Consider the following 17,862-nt stretch of genomic DNA (forward strand, 5'->3'; position numbering starts at 1 on the left):
TCAAAACATGTATCAAAATCATTAAAAAAAATTAAAATCTGCCCACTGGATGCAAATATAAATAATGACCAATGTTCATATTTCAGAGCTGTTAAATGCACATTTGAGAGCAAAAATGAAAGTGCCATCTCTTAAGTCTTAGTCTTAGTTTTACAACTAGTGCACCCACTATCATTTGTGACAACACTGACCAAAATTAACTATCTTGACTTGCTACTCTTAATGAGAATTCTCTGAAGAGGAAGCCGACAAATGGTGGTGCCACTACAGAAGAGAGGCCTGCTCTATTAGGAAACAAGTGTGGAATGCCAAACCAATTGTGATTTACTTAATTAAAATACCAGATTATATACAGATAGTATTAGGGACTGAAAGATGAGCAAAGAGGTAAGAAGAGACACTTTGAGGAATGACAGATCTTCCTCGAGTTGCCAGCGTCTTCTGTGCTCATGATGAGCAAAGCATTTCTGATGAAGTAAAAGACTTCTTTCTTCATATTTAGCTACACCTACTTTCAACTTGACATTGACAATACACATGGCCACACACACTAAGCATGATTTGCTGGAGACCACACATGACATCTACAGTTTGAATGTGGAGGTAGTTGACACACTAGATGTTAGTTTTAGATTTAATCCAGTCCCGATAATGAGTCACTCTGGTATAAAGTCCAGGCTTGTTTTCTTTTCCACAGCCTATACCCCAGCTTACTATCCCAATAAGATACCAGATATTTCTATCAAGTGTAATAACCAGAGGTCCTCCAGAATCACCCTGCAGAAGAAGAAAAAAAAAAAAACAGTCACTGTGATGGATCAATTGATGTCAGAATGAGAATCAGTTTCCATTTAGATGTTTAAGAAATCCATATATTGAGTTGAAATATGTAAAACTAATTTATTTGACTTAGTATTACTATGATAATTGAGTTAATTATTTACTCCTCTGTGTCTTCATCTGGAAGTTTTTGTGAATAAGGCTAAGGTTTTAGTTTTTCTTTGTCTAAACAGAGACCAGAAACTAAACTTAAGTCTAGGAAGTCTCAAATTTTCTTATAAATGATGAAGCCAGTATTCAAGTAAAGTGCCATCTCTGACACTAAGCTCCTCCTAACTCTATTAGATAGAAATAATATCCTGTATTGAATCAAAATCTCACTTTGTTCCACTCATACCAATTAATAAGAAGGCATCCTAGTAATTGCATCAATTGTACACAAGTTATTACTGTTTTCTCTCAAACCAAGATGAAATCCCTAGTCATAATGAACTGGCTTATGGTTCCTTAATCATGAGAAATGTCCTGTATCTTTGACTAAGGTTAAGAAGTATTTTCAATGTACCTTTTCAAAATAAACATATTGCTTTAAGGAAATATAATGTGAAAGCTATCACAAGTATTTTTAATCACAAAAATGATCCTGTTTGAAGAAACTATGAGCTTCTTGAGTCCTATGCCTTAAGCTTTTTCCTCTTCCATTTTCTTCACATTTTTATTCCTCTATAGTGTTCATTGCACAAAGTGTGGAAACCTTTGTTTACCAAAAACCGTCTTCTAACTCCCTTCCCTTAGGTATTCACCCTAATGTAATTCCTCAATAATTTACTGTGCTAATGTGGTACAAGGAAGCAAGGAAGTATAAACCAATGAAAAGAGAATATCTACTCCTATACAGACATACATCTTTTTCTTCTCTAGGTTATATGATTTTGTTATATCTTGGCCCAAATGGTCTCTCCTTTGTTCCAGTGGGAGGACACATATTCTGCCATCTGGATCTACACTTTTTAAGGTCAAAGCCTTAGAAACTGGAAAAGTGAAATGTTATTGTCTGTGGAAATGTCTGCAGGGTCCATCTCATCATAGCTTTCAGTTAGGAGGGACTGCATACCTAACTGTTGATTTTATCTGTGCCTTAAAGCATTGATTGAATAGCTTTTTTTTCTTGGTTACTACTTCTTATTCTTCAATTGGCTACTACTTCCTAGTCTCCAATTAGAGTTCTATTTTGCAACTGAAGACCATTTTCAGATGGGTTAATAGATTTTTTTTTAATTTTTAATACATTTTTTTCTCTCCCATAAATTTATTTCACAGAATCAAGTGAGGTAACATTGGTCTATTGCCAGTGTTATGATTTAGATAAGGAATGTCCCCAAAACGTTATTTGTTGATGATGTGGTCCCCAATTAGTGGGTCCAATCATTAAGAGATGATTTGAACATGAAAGCTCTGATCTAATGGATAGATTAATCCATTCATGGATGCTTGATTTGATGACATTATTGAAGGTGTGGGTACCTCTCAACATGGGCCTAGTTGGAGGAGGTAAGTCACTGAAGTCATGTGCTTGGGAGCTATATCTGGTCCTTGGGCCCCTTCCTGGTCCCTCCTCTCCATCACCTGGCCACCATTTGGCTGAGTTGTTCTTTCCCACTAAATGCTCTCTGGCATATGTTGAAACTTACTATACAGTCTAAATGTGATCGAGCATGCCAGCATGACTGAAACTTTTCTTTCCTCCATCTGTTTCTCTCAAGTCTTTGTCAAAGGCAATGAAAGTCTGACTAACACCAGTGGCTAAGTCCACCCATATTCAACAGTCATTTTTTAATTTGCATCTATTCTTACCTCACAAGCATCATGTTTTCCTGTCAAGAATCCAGCACATATCATACCTGATGATACAGCACCACCATATACATTAACTTGATTACATACATCATTACTTATGATCTCTACTTCAACTTGTCGTAGAGTATTGGGAAAAGGACCTTAGTAAGAAAAAAAATAAATAGGTGAAGAATTTCTACTTTCTTGTTATGATAGTTAATTGTTTTGTCTCACATAAGGCAGATCAATGGTAAATCATTCATCTTGAGTTAATAGGTTTCTGTACTAGATTACTGTGCTTGGAAACAAGTTACATTTTGGGGGAAGACTTCTATGACAGATACCATGTCCAGCCCATTTACTCCTACAATCTTATTTGTTCTTGCAGAAACCAAAGGATGGGAGACCAAACCTTACCTGCCTAGGAGTCTTGCCATAATTATATAGCTAAATAGAAGAAAATGCTAGATTTAAACTCAGGGTATTCCTCAACAATTAGGAGAATCTGTGCTTCCCCTAGCTGACTTAAGATTACTTTACCTCACCAGCTTTTATAAGAGAAGATTAAGGTATCTCAGGGTTTTATAAAGAATTTTCAGTATAAAGAAACCCAGCTGATAAATCTACTCACCTAAGACTACGTTGCTCAGAATATATGTTTAACTTCTCTACAGACCTTGAAGATCATCAAGACTATGGTGAATTTGTTCATCTGGGTCATAATCCTCTAGCATTTTTCTATAAATACTATTAGTGAGAGATAAATCTACTCACCTGAGACTATGTTGCTCAAATTATATGTTTAAAATCTCTACAGTCCTTGAAGATCATCAAGACTATGGTGAATTTATTCACCTGGGTCACTCCTCTAGCATTTTTCTATGAATACTCAGTGAGAGAATCTGCTCTTCAATTTCTCTTTACACAGATTTTTATGCAAGTGAAACTACTTACATGTCCAAGTATCTCAGATATATATATATATATATATATATATATATATATATATATCTGTGTGTGTATATATATATATATATACATACATACTATTTGGGTTTTCTAGAAAGGCATTCAGATTTTTATATATCACAATTATTTGTAATTTGTAATTTTATTTTAGCTAGTTGATATAGGATGCTACTTTTAAAGGGTAAATGTTTATCATACCTTAATCTCAATTAAAAAAAAATTCAGATGTAGCTGGACACTGGTGCTCATGCCTGTAATCCTAGCTTCTCAGGAGACTGAAATCTGAGAATCATAGTTCAAAGCCAGCTGGGACAGGAAAGGCAGTGAGACTTATCTCCAATTTACCACCTAAAATCTGGAAATAGAGCTTTGGCTCATAGTGATAGAGCACTAGCCTTGAGCAAAACAGATCAAGAACAGGGCTTCTCCTATTCCATCCTGCAAAGTTTGTCTGTTTTGACAAGTAGAAAAGGTCAAAAGCTATGTACATATGACTAGATAAGATGAAGTTAAGTGAAATGAACCCCAAGATAAGGACACAAGTGTTTTTTTTTCTTTCTTGCTATTGTTTCTAATGTATTTATAATGTACCATGTGATTTTTTTTGTTGCTTTGTACGTTCCTCCCCCACGGTATAATCCCTGTTTTCACTGTATTTGATGTTGGTATAATTTGGGGAGAGGAAGGGGAAAAACAAAATGTTTAAATAGGGATACGATACAGGTTGACCCATTGCAACAATGAGATGTACAAGACACTATGTTGAAAAAACAAACTACAATTTAGGTGGGGTTGGGGGAGGGGAAAGTGTAGTTGTGGCGGTGGGATGGAAGGATGGTAGGGGAAAAACAGAGGAGGAGGCAACAATGCTTAATAAGAAATGTACACATTACCTTGTTCATGTAACTGTAACCCCTCTGTATAGTATTTTCACAATAAAAAACTTACTAATAACAAAAAGAATTAAAAAAAAGAATAGGGCCCAGGCCCTGAGTTCAAGCTCCATTACCTAAACTTCAAAAACATGCAAGTGCTTATCATATAAGAAGATACTTTATACTACCAATAATTCAGGAAAGAATTTCTGAGAACAGAAAGTTTCAGTTTGCCTACCAGGTAACATTTTAAATTGAATAAATCCTGAAAGGCAAGAAAAGGAAACCTAAGTAGTCCTTATTTCAGTTTTGAAATTCAGAAACCATGCTCAAATATCTATTTGTGGGCTTCAGTTTGAAGTGTTACCTATGTACAGTATTATTTTTGAAAAGTATACAACTATACAACTTGTTAGAGTAGATAGCACACCATACAGTTATCTGCACACTACTGTGCTTTGAAAAGTTCATGATGAAATCCAAAATATGCCTTATAACTAGTACTAAGTGTTTAATTAAATCTAGGGAAAAAATGCAATGCTTCCCATTTCTACTCTCACCAGAAGTTGTTTTAAAACTTAAAGGTTTAATTTTATTTTTTTATTCAATACCATTTCCTATAAAACAATGCCAACACTGAGTGATTAAAAAAACTCTTGGGCTCTAAGTTGAGCACTGGTGGTTTATGCCTATAACCATAGCTACTCAGAAGGTTAAGATCTCAATGATCCCATTTCAAAGCCAGCCTGGGAAGAAAAGTCCAAAAGACTCTACCTCAAATTGAGCAGCATAAAGCTGAGGTAGAAGCATGGCACAACTAATAGAGTATTAGCTGAGCAAGCAAACCAAACAAGTATGAAAACCCTGAGTTCTGATTCTGGTACTACTACTAAAAAAAATGACAGTGGACCCAATGTCAAATTTTCAAGTAAGAGGTGACACTGTTTAAAAAGAAATGTACTTATTACCTGATTTATGTGACATGTAACTCCTGTGTACATCACCTCTACAATTAAAATTTAAACTTTTTCCAAGTACATTTGGAAAGAAGTGCATTTCTATAATTATCCACTGATAAAGTCTGATCAAAAAGGTGCTTTGAGTAAGTCCATATGTAAGATATCAATTCAGATTCAGAGCAAAGAATAAGAATTAGGAATCTGAAGGTAGGACAAACCATATGTAAAAAGTCTAACTGAGAATGTAGATGCTGAGAATTCCTATCAATATTTAAAAGTCTACTCTTTCAGCTTATTGTGAATTATAAAGTGGAGTAAGATGAAATTGCTGTGAACTTTATAAAGTATCAGGCTCAAGAACAGCTTCATAAATACATGAATGAGAGGTACCCCATCCTGATTCCTGATGTATGGCTATTTCTGTTTAGCTGCATAACACATCTCAGCAGCCTGACATTCTTAGTACTTGCAAGTCACATCAAGTGAAATGATAAGCTTTAAGTATTTCTTAAAGAAAATGTTATCAAGGTTCTAAAATAGTCTATATAACTGGAAACAAATAAGTGGTGCTGTGGCCCAAGTGGTAGAGCACTAGCCTTGAACATAAGAGCTGAGGGACAGTGCCCAGATCCAGAGTTCAAGCCACATGACTGGCAAAAATTAAAAATAAAAACAAATGGAAACAAATATAGGTATTATGTACTAGTAATAGTTAATACAGTTTTCATAATTCATCATACCTGGTTTTATGTTTGCCTTTTCTGTATCTATTGTAAGGTATTAGTATTTATTCTCATATTATCTATATCTATATATCTGTTTTTCAATTTTGTTGTGTATCTCCATTTGGAAAGTGGTTGAATCTACCCTTTTTGCTCTATTGTTTTTTCTGAGACACTTACCATTGACCTTTGTTGCTCCCCATCCAGTGACAAACACTTTGCTCTTAGGCAAGACTTCCAAAGTAGCCTCTGGGAGGCAGACTCTATGCACATCTTCAGAGAAGAATACAGGCGTGGAGAGTCTCACCACAGCGATGTCATCATCATGCTCGTGGGCGGCATAGTTCTCATGAATAATAATTGACTCCACTCTTCTGCTCATCAGCGGAGGTCTGAGGGTTGTTCCAAAACTGACTGTCCATAGTTTCGGGTTTTTGGAACTGATCATGGAGTAAAAAGAGCACAATGGGGTCATTCTGCATTTTAAGTTGCCCAGAAATCTGAATGGGCGCGGGACATAAATATGGGAGAAGGGCAAATTTTTAAAAGTGATTATTCAAAACTTCCTCCCTAGAGCAATTTTTCTTTTGTCTAGTAGGTAACCAACCCCCTCCACTGTAAGGTGGCTTCAATTACTCTCCTCGAGGTAAGTTTGTATTTTTAAAATCATACAATACTGCCATAATACAGATTCATTGAAGAAAAACAGGAGACATTTTTACCTGAATATTTTCATGTGTGTACACATACATGCCCATAACTATGCAATTATATATTTATATATGTTCATATGTATATTTGTATGTATTTACATGTGTGTAGCTATTGAGAGAGATAGAAAAATAAAAAGGGAGACACTAAGAAAAATGGAGTCATTTCAAATACATTCTTTTATGCTTCTTTTCCACAGAGCATTTTATCTAATATATTTCCCTCACGCTTTTTTGTGTGTGTGTGCCAGTTTCAAGGCTTGAATTCAGGGCCTGAGTATTGGTCTCTGAGCTTTTTTTGCTTTTCAAGGCTATCACTCTACCATTTGAGTCACAATTTCTGTTCCAATTTTTTTGTGTGGTAATTAACTGAAGAGTCTCGTGGACTTTCCTGTCCAGGATGGCTTTAACCATGATACTCAGATCTCAGCGTCCCTAGTAGCTAGAATTACAGGTGTGAACCACCAGCACCTGGCTATTTTCCCATTTTATATATACTTCACTAATGTTACTACATCTCTTTTTTTCTTCAAAGGGAATGAATGTCAAATTTTTAAAAGGCATACAGAAAATAAAAAATACAGCATCATATAAGGGTGTATAATCTTTTGCCCACAGTTCCAATGTTCTTCACCCCTGAAAATCTTAGGGTAAATTGCAGGTATGGCTGCTATGTTAGTGGAGTTTTAAAAAATCTATAATATAGCTCAGGAAAATTGGTAAACTTGGCTCAATTTTGGACAGCAGTGGCTTATCCATACTTAAGAAATGAATTGAGATTGCAGCTGAATGTGTTATTGGCTTGAGCTGAAGACAGTCTCTCTAATTATGTCTATTATTCTTCAGTAATTGTCACTTCTTCCTAGGCCTGTGGACAGTCCTGAGTGGAATCATTGGGAGGCCTAGATGTTCATGAAGAAGATGTTCATGAGAGAGATAAACATGCCTGGATGTGAAGGTGAGAAAAAGAGATGGCACTGGCACCCTTGTGGGTGGCAGGACTTACTTGTCAAAACAGTGAGCAGCAGTCAGGAGCCATTCCTCGCTGATCAGTGATGCACCACACCAATGGCTGCCATCCATCTGAAGGCTGGCTTGCCATGGCCAGGCAGCTTGATCTGCAGTTTTGCCACCAGCAATTCTTTCCATGGTTGGGTACTCCATTCCTAAACCACAACCTGTCACAAAGGAGCAAAATGGTTACATCCATTAACTAAGAAACACTGATGACTGTCACTTGCATTTAAAAAGTCTGTTGGAATAAATAGTACACTTAGTGGACTGATGACTATTCATATTGATAGAATATGAGTATTTCTATTATTAAATTAAAACATTTAAAGATTATTCAACACTTTCTTTGGAGTGCTTGAAGCAACTTCCTTTAAGTTTTGTTTTATTCATGTGTCTCTCATGTTCATATGTGAAGCAGTTTAACTCAGTGATACTTGCCATTTTTGAGAGCTAAACACACACTATGTATGGTAGGAAGACATCATTTGTACTGTTTTTAAATGCATTAATTTAGTACAAATACATTATTACTATAGTTCAAGTATTAATTTCCATATTAGAGTTAATGGATATCATTTACCCCTGAGCCAATTTTTCTACTACAAAATAAGACAATCATAGGTAAATATGGAGCAGGGAGCCAGTGGCTCATGCTTATAATCCCAGCTACTCTGAAGGCCTAGATCTGAGCTCACGGTTGGAAGCCAGCCAGAAGAGGAAAGTATGGGAGACTTTTATCTCCAACTAACCACCAAACAGCCAGAAGTGAGGCTGTGGCTCAAGTGGCACAGTGGTAGCCTTGAACAACAGACAAACAAACAAATAAACAAAACCCTCAGTGACAATACCCAAGTTCTGAGCTCAAGTCCCAGGACTGTACACACAACCCTACGAGAAAAGTAAATTAAAAACAAAAATACACAGATATGGTAAAAGAAGTCACTAATGAAACTTTCTGTGGGGAAGAGAAAAATTGTCCAAGGAATTCATGTAAATATTCCCAGCTAACAATAATGGTTTCCTGTTCGAAAGATTAAAACAACATATTTATTTAGATAATAATTTAATGTTTAGGAAACACTAAACATGGGAATAGAGAAAGGGCGAATGCTTTGTAGTATTATTCTTTGGTTTATGGTCATCTCAGTGATATCCGTTAACTCACAGCTATTCAGAATGTGCTTTGCTTGTGTTCCATGCATTTCTGGAAAAAAACAAAAATAATTCATAATTGATGCAACTGCTAAAATGTACAATACCATGCCCATAAGATATGATTTTTTTAAGTTCACTAATACTTTATACAACTAATTAATAACATAAGTTAGTTACACAATTACTTCATATAATAAAATAACTTTTATAAAAGGAAAGAAATCCTAGTGTATTTTGCTAGCCATACCATTCATGTTTCATAATTATTATTATGCTAGCCAAAGGAAAAAAGCTTTCATGTTGATTGTATGATGACTTGTCCATCTTCAAGTTACTATAATCTTTACAACTGAAAAGTGATTTCATTTTGTGGTGAGAGTTTTCTTTCTTATGAAGAATGTTAAAAATCATTAACTATAACAAAGGAAAGCAGAAGTAACATTCCTTGCCTCTAAGATGAGGTAATGAAATATCTGTCTTCAAGAAGCTCTTGTTCGATTTCAAATTCTCATGCAAAATATTATCAGCTTGCCATTTAATAGTGTCTGCTTTGACAGATGGAGTTTGAAATAGAAACAATACATCTGTTTTCAAACCTCTATTAGTTGGCCTGAAAAATCAAAAACACCAAACTGAGTGAGATCATAGTCACAGTAATCATTACACTAAATATTACGTATAGCTTTACAAATGCAACATAGGTATTTTATTGGCATGACTTTTCCCCTCTGGATGTACCACCTTGGTGTTATATTTGAATCATTCCTTGCTTATAAAATTCCATCATAATCAAGGAAGGGAAAGTATCTCACAAATGTAGAATTTGGATTTAAAATAAATAAATAGTTCTGGTCATGAGTTTATATGTGTACCTTTTATATGTGATAGTAAGAATCTTCAATTGACATGCTAAGTACTATAAAATGACACCTAGTAATATTACATTATTACTTATAAATACTCCATTATAAACACTCCATTCAGGAAAATATTAATGTAAGACTACAATATAAAATAATTATATAAAGTCATATAAAATTATTGTGTGGCTGCATTATATAAAATAATTGTATAAATAATTATGTACATTAATGTATTATATGTTATAATTTGTGGTATTTTATTATATGAATTAATTAGAATTACCTAAAGTTGACAACATGAGACTTGACGTAATGTTGGCTTAAAATGGATCTTTGAAATATCTGATCTATCTGAGAAAAGAAAAAATACAATTTTGTTAAGTATGAATTATATATATTTCAATATGTCACAAAGTACTTACATGAAAACTTTCTATGATATATATTATTTAATGCTTGTTAGTAGTTATCCCTGAAAAGCTCATTTAGGTATAATAACCTTCTTGTTATGAAATCATTCTTATAATAGAATGTGAAATTAAAACTTACATGTGCATTGCATATTTTATCTGGGAAGCTTAACATGGATGTAAGTGGACATATTCTCAACTTAGTTATTACCACCCACAAAATTGGAATATGTATTTAGATGTTTCTGACTCCACATGCTGAGATGTCTCTAATTAAATATGTTGCTTCCTATATCGAAGTACTCTGCCATTCCCCTCTACACCTGGGCTGATCAGAACTTCCTGAGTAGGAATGATGCGAGGAAAGCTCTGACTTACCTCAGTGTTAATTTTTTCTTTCAAGGCATGACTAGCTCTTGAGTGTTCTACAGAAAACTCAGGATCATATTCCATACTGGGGATCTGGAAAGAAGCTTGGTAATAGTGAGACCTCTGATCTGGAAGGAAAAATAGAAGCCACTGTTTTCTCTCTAATGTATGGAACTTGTGTAAATATATGAAACAGAGAACATAAAAAACAAACATGTTAGAAAAAAAGAAACTACCGCTGGTGAGAAGGTAACTACTCCAAAAATCAATTTGAGGGATCCTCAAAAAACCATTTTTAAAGTTACCTATAGTATGACCTCAACATACCATTCTTGAGTATATATCTGAATGTAAGTAGTAACTTAGTAGCAAGAGATAACATACATAGCCATTTTTACTGCAAATCTGTTCAAACTGTGGAATCCACCAAGGTACTCAACAACTCAAAAATCTATGGGATACATATATCTTCATAGACTATTAATCATGAAGAAGAACGAAGTTACATCATTTTCATGAAAATAGGTGGCTAGGGAAATCATCATTTTGAGTGAGAAAAGCCAAGCTCAAAAGCCAAATACAATTCATGTTCTTTCTTATTTATGGATTACAGAGCTTAGAATGATGATGATGATGCTAGTCATGGAAACAGTTCATGAATGTAAAAGGGGTCAGAGGAGGATCACATACACATATATGTACACATATATGTACAATATATTTACCTATATTCATATCTACTATATGAATATAATATAATGAAACCCAACAAATGCTGTCTGTAAAGTGAGGAGGAGGGATGGAAGCAATAGGAATATGATGGAGAAGAGAATTGATTCAATGTACACTGTGTGCCTAAAAGGAAATAGCATAATAAAACTCTCTTGTTGCAAATATTGTAGGTATGATTTCACAAAGTATTTTAGCTTGTGAAGTTTTTGCTTTGTTCAAAAGGTAATATTATACAAAACACACTAGATTTTTAAATGCTAACAAATTTTTTATATATAAAAGATTATTATTTCCCAAATGAGGCATGGAATAATTTGAAGATTTTGAAAGAAATTGAAAGGGTCATCAAATTTCCAAAAATAATAAATAAAACACAAACTTACCATATGCTAAAAAGTAAATAAGGAGACCAATGATTATTGCTAGAGCCAAAACAACAGCTGTACCAATGAGTGCAATCATCCATGGCTTCAATGTATTTGTTCTACCACCCAGGAGAGCTGGCCTTGGAGAGACAAATGTATATTAGAAACAAATTGAACACTAGCTGTTGTTTTTGTGTAATTGTACACAAATTAACTAGCAGAGGTACAGAAAATTGCTAGGAGACTTTCAGAGGACTAATGATGCCTTTTCTGGAGGAATTGACTGAAAAGTTTTTAAGCTTAAGGAGGCTGGATGTATCATTTCACTGTCTTCCTACCTAAATCATCATTCATAAAATGGAGCTTGTTTTGTAACAAAATTCTCATTGAAAAATGATGTGATTACGTTCTGAATCATTCCATTTCTAACGTAAGAAGCATTATTGTGACTGTGTGATGTCTTAGGAGTATTTCATAAGTGAGAAATTGTGTGAGTAGATTTCCTAAGCCATGTAGATACACTCCAAAGCATATATTCCTTTTCAAAGTATACATTCTTTCCTTTCCCTCCCTTCTTCTTTCCTTGCCACTCCCCTCCCTTGCTCCCTTCAGTGTTTCCAAGCAAGCGCTCTCACACTAGAGCCACACCTCATTTCTTTTCCTTTGAATTGGTTTTTCAGTAGGGGCTCAAGGCCCTCCTGTTTCCACTCCTCTAGTAGCTGGCATTATGGATATGTGCTACCATACTGGGCCTAGATTTTTTTTTCTTTTTTCTTTTTTGTTGGGCCTGGGGCCTGAACTCTGGGCCTGGGCACTGTCCCTCAGCTCTTCAGCTCAAGACTAGCACTCTACCACTTGAGCCACAGCACCACTTCTGGCTTTTTTTTTGCTTATGTGGTGCTGAAGAATCAAACCCAGGGCTTCATGCATGCAAGGCAAGCACTCTACCATTGAGCCACCCTCCCTGCTCTAGATTATTTTTTAATAAAATATTTTTCTTCCTATTTGCTTTCGTACTAACATAAAGAGTGCCTGATTTCAGTGGCTGTTCTAGACAGGTAGAAGCATGTACCTCATACATAATTGGTAAATATTTATCTGCAAAAACAATGTGTCATAGACCATTTGCGACACAAAACCAGAAAGTTGACTTGAGGATGAACTTCATCCATAACAGGAGAAGGAGACAAGTGATAAAAGGAATTAATATACAATCACAGATTTTATTCTTAAAACTCGCTAAAGGATCATGCTTTCTCTTTCTCGTCTTCTCTCCCCCTCACTTCTCCTATCCATATGACCATGAATGTGAGCAGTGACAGAAACTACCCATTCATCATATCAGTCCAGAAAAAGTCTTCACAAACAATCAAAGCATGGTTTTCAAACAGTGTTCTCACTTTCCTCCCTCCCTGAAAGTGCATTAACTGTATTATCTCATTGAAGCAAATCTTTGCAGAACATTTTCTTTTGACATTACAGTCTTTTTCCAAAGAATATCTTAGGTTCTTTTCCCTTGGATAGATATCTTAGCATTTGGGGTTTTGTGTGTATGTGTCCTTTAATCCTGGGAATTAGCATGTGCTCTGACCAGAAACTCACTCAGTGATTCAGAGATGAAGAACAATGGGGTTTCTTTCGGTCACAACAGTGACTACAATAGTGAGAAGGTTCTCAAAGAGGTTGCTGAACATGGTGGTTCAAGGTGCAGGCTCTACAGGTATCCTACCTGAATTCTTTTTTTTTAAATGTATTTGATTGTAAAGATGCTGTACAGAGGGGTTACAGTGACATGAGTAAGGTAATGAGTACGTTTCTTTTTGAACATTGTTACCCCTTCCTTTGTTTATCTCCTACCATCCCGTCCCTCCCTCACCTCCTCCATTCCTTCCTCTCCCAGCCTCCCAAATTTGTAAAATTCATTTCCAACATAGTGTCTTGTGAGTCTTCTTGTTGCAATGGGTCATCCTGTGTCATTGTTTCAGCATTTTGTTATTCACCTTTCCCTTCCCCTCCCTAAATTAGATAAATGTATATACAAGATGCAGGGTACCACAATCAAATACAGTGACAACAGGGAATATTCCATAGGGGGAAGAACATACTAAAGAAGCAAAAGAAAATCACGTTCTTATACTAGAAAATACTTTACTATAATATACTCTCCATTATATTCCTTTAACTAAATACAAATGTCATTTGGATATATCAGGTAGGCTACCTTACTTCTTGAGGCTCTTTCTGCCTGTGTTTAATGCATTAGTAAGAGTGATTTTAGAGCAGTCTCTAACTCAAGGTTGTACCATTGTTTTCATGGAGGATTTAGAAAACAAAGGGTAAAATGAAGTTACTCTGATAATTAATAGCTTTCACTTATATAGAACTCTACAGTTTTAAATGAGTATGTTTCTTAATGAGATTTACTCAACATCTATGTGAGGTTCTTATGCTTGATGATAAGAAATGTACTCATTACCTTGCCCATGTAATTGTAACCCCTCTGTATGGTATTTTCAAAATAAAAAGTTAAAATAAATAAATAAAAGAAATTTTATGCCCATTTTTCAATGCAGGGTACTGAGGCTAGAGAGATTTCTCTAAGAACTTGAAATAGTGTTGTGTTCAATATATCTTAGTGTCTTCTGTCATCAATATTTCCTCTATATAGTATAGATTCTAATGAAGGATTACTGCACCCATGACCATGGCATGTATTAGAAAAACAGAACTTAAGGATAAAGAACAAATTTTACAGAGGAGAATCACACTGTGAGATCGAATTTTATTATTTCCATGCGAGGTCTAGCAACTCTGGAAAAACTTCAAGATGTATAAAAGTAGTACTTAACTACAACTAAGAGCATTACTAGCAGGTGGATTTGCCATGGCAACTAAGGACTCACTGGAGAGTTGCCCATCAGATAGTAAAAAAGCACATTGGGTCACAGGGTGCATGCCTCAAAAGAGCGAAGACACGGACTGACCTATGACTTTCTAGGTGCCTGAAAGGAGGCAAAGGCTAGGATATAATCATTTCTCTTGAGGAAGCTAAAGCATTTATGTATGAAGAGTTAATTAACTCAAAAAACAAACTACAGTAATCTATTCTGTTAAGTCTGTTCTTAGGTAGCTGAATAGGAGTCCAAGTTGCCAAGATCCTTGGCTCTCAGCATCTTGAGTAGCTAGGATTACAGGCATAAGCACCCAGGCTATTTTGATAGTTTTTACAATTGTAGAAGCTACTCAGTAAATATTCTGGCATTGCAAGGGGAGTTGAGTATAGAACGTGTTTGAACAATCATTACAAAAACTATTACTTTCACTCATATAAATCCATTTCTCATATAGGTAAAAAGTGTTTATATATTGATTGATAAGGTCACATGGTTCAACCTGTTATATGGAGGGACTTGGACAACTACACATCTGCTTGAGAATGTGGATGGATGTGGGTAGATTTGTTGTTTTGATATGAGGAAGTTAAAGGAATTCTCATCTAATCAAACATATTATCTTTGTTAATTAATAGAAGATGAGAGCCAGGCTCCTGTGGCTCACGCCTGTAATCCTAGCTACTCAGGAGGCTGAGAGCTGAGGCTCACCGTTTAAAGCCAGCCTGGGCACAAAAGTCCGTGAGACTCATATTGCCAACAAAACACTTTGAAAAACTGGAAGTGGTGCTATGGCTCAAGTGGTAGAGCACTCGCCTTGCCTTGAGCTGAAGAGCTGAGGGACAGCACCCAGGCCCAGAGTTCAATGCCTATGACCAACACCAACAACAACAACAAAAATAGAAGATGAAAAGGCAGGTGATAAGAATTGGAAATTTGGGGAAACTGGAGAAGTTAGAACTGTTATTGTAGAAAATGATCCAAATGATCACATACAAGGCCATACTAAAGCTACAAGACAAATATGCTTATCGTAGCATTATTCACCATAGCTAAGATATGGCATCAACTCAGATACCCCTCAGTAGATGAAAGGATCAAGAAAATGTGATATATATATATACATATATATATATATAAATGATATTTTATGTTTCCATCAAAAAGAATTAACACTACCCTATTTGTAAGGAAATGGAAAGACTTAGAAAAAATCATATTAAGTGAAATAAGGCAGGCCCAAAGAAACACAGGTCCCATGGTTTCCCTTATTTGCAATAATTAGTATACAACTAAGATAATCTTAGCAGATAAACAGAATAGCTCAATAGCCATATACATATGACCATATGAGATGATGCTAAGTGAAATGAACTCCAAGACAAGGACAGAAGAGGTTTTTCTTTGTTGTTGTTTTTAATGTACTGTGTGATTCCTTGTTTCTTTTGTGTGTTCTTCCCCCTATGGTATATCCCCTGTTGTCACTGTATTTGATTTTGGTACCCTGGGTATTGAATATACATTTATCTGAATTAGGGAAGGGAAGTAGAACAATAGAATGTTGAGACAAAGGACAAACAGGGAACCAATGCAACAGTGATATTCACAAGACAATATGTTGGAAATGATTAGTACAACTTGGGGGAGGATGGGGGAAAGGGAAAGGAGGAGAAAAATGAGGGAAGGTGTAACAAGTTTGACAAGAAATGTACTTATTACGTTACTTACGTTACTGCAACCCCTCTGTACATTACCTTGACAATAAAAAAAAGAAAAGAAAAAGAAAATGGGCAATGGTGGTATACAGATACCAGAGTGGAATGGGTAAATTCTTTATATACTTGTCTGGTGGTTGTTGGAAGGTGGCTCAGTGCTAGAATGCTTACCTTGCATGCATGAGGCCCTGGGTTCCATTCCTCAGCACCACATAAGCAGAAAAGCCAGAAGTGGTGCTGTGGTAGAGTGCTAGCCTTGAGCTGAAGAGCTGAGGGACAGTGCCCAGGCCCTACGACCCGCCAAAAAAAAATTTGTATGGTAGTACTAGAAGATGCACCCCATGGTTCACATAATTATATTTCCCCTAGAAAAGATAAAGGGCAAAGGTATTGCTAAAATATTCATTTAGACAGGTGTGGGAGTCCAAAAGTATAATTCCAGCACTCAGAAAGTACAGCTAGGTAGATCACAAGTTCTAGATTGGCCTGTCTCAGATAAAACAAATAAACCAAAACCAGAATACAATGTAAAACAACATTTGGCCTGCTTGTTGGCCCATGCCTTCAATCTCAGTACTTGAAAGGCTAGCAGGCTCTATTATGAGTTCAAGACCAGCTAAGGTTACACAAACGAGACTTTGTCTCAAAACCCCCCCCCACAAAATTGCAATATTAAATATATGTTTGAGAACCCTGATGTATTAGAAGAAAGATTTTAAGGAGGAAGTTTAGAATAGTAGTAGAAGTATAAAGTTATGATTCATATAGAATCATAACCCTGCAATGACAAATCCAGGGTGTGGACAGGAGAGTAGTGTTTGAAGAGAAAATCACACAGATGAGAATATCAAGGAAATAAATAACTAGGGAATTCAACATCTATCACGAACACACTGATGTTACCTGAGGTAAACGTAGGATGTGATGTTAAGAAAAGGAGATAGAGAAGTGCAAAAGGCAGTGATTGAAAACGGACATTCTCATGGGAATTGTAAGGATAGACCTGAGGGAAGCAAGAAGGTGGAAAATGGAACTATGTGAACCTTAAAGAAACAAGACAATTTCCTAAGCCCAATTAAACTCCTAACCATGAAGTGTCCTAGAACATGAGGAGATAAACGACCTTTATTTAAGATGGCCATAGTGAATCATATTGCTGAGGGAAGAATTATATTTTAATTTACTAGGGAGATTGTAGAATATAGCTAATGAAAAAGTTTTAGGCTGTAGAGTACTTTTTAAATATTAAGGCAGTGTTTCAGAAATTTTGAAAAGGCACAGAAAAGAATTTACCTTAAGGCAATAGTTATTTTTTTCTTAAGCAGAGTAGGTTTATTCGCAATCAAAAGAAACAGTGAAAGGATGAATGAGAATGATTCCTTGTGCAAGAAGTTCCAGCGCCAGGTGTCTACACATGTCTCTCTTGGGACGTGTGTGTGTGTGTGTGTGTGTGTACAGAGGGGGAGGGCTCCTTTCTTTCTCCCCTGCAGTGTATGC

At 35.7% G+C, this 17,862-nt stretch overlaps 1 protein-coding gene across 1 annotated transcript; it reads right to left on the reverse strand.

Annotated features, from left to right (window-relative positions):
- Positions 1–615: 615 nt before the first annotated feature.
- Positions 616–11,856, reverse strand: LOC105980254 (transmembrane protease serine 11G-like). The gene is made up of 9 exons (XM_013008996.1): positions 11,778–11,856; positions 10,672–10,790; positions 10,167–10,234; positions 9,470–9,630; positions 9,031–9,069; positions 7,858–8,029; positions 6,322–6,581; positions 2,635–2,777; positions 616–777 (listed from the first exon to the last, which is right to left on the reverse strand). The coding sequence occupies exons 1-9, from the start codon at positions 11,854–11,856 to the stop codon at positions 616–618; spliced, it is 1,203 nt and encodes a 400-aa protein (XP_012864450.1).
- Between the last annotated feature and the right edge of the window lie 6,006 nt (positions 11,857–17,862).

The sequence above is a fragment of the Dipodomys ordii genome, unplaced genomic scaffold, assembly GCF_000151885.1.
Source record: "Dipodomys ordii isolate 6190 unplaced genomic scaffold, Dord_2.0 Scaffold8, whole genome shotgun sequence".
NCBI classification, from domain to species: domain Eukaryota; kingdom Metazoa; phylum Chordata; class Mammalia; order Rodentia; family Heteromyidae; genus Dipodomys; species Dipodomys ordii.

What these genes read in the sequence shown, in the direction of transcription:
- LOC105980254 (XM_013008996.1), bottom strand. Translation starts at nt 11,856, where the DNA reads ATGATTGCACTCATTGGTACAGCTGTTGTTTTGGCTCTAGCAATAATC. An exon ending in TCTCATGTTGTCAACTTTAG is followed by an intron (nt 9,631 to 10,166) that starts GTAATTCTAATT and finishes TTGATTTTTCAG; the next exon opens with GCCAACTAATAGAGGTTTGA. An exon ending in GCTGCTCACTGTTTTGACAA is followed by an intron (nt 6,582 to 7,857) that starts GTAAGTCCTGCC and finishes CTCCATGATCAG; the next exon opens with TTCCAAAAACCCGAAACTAT.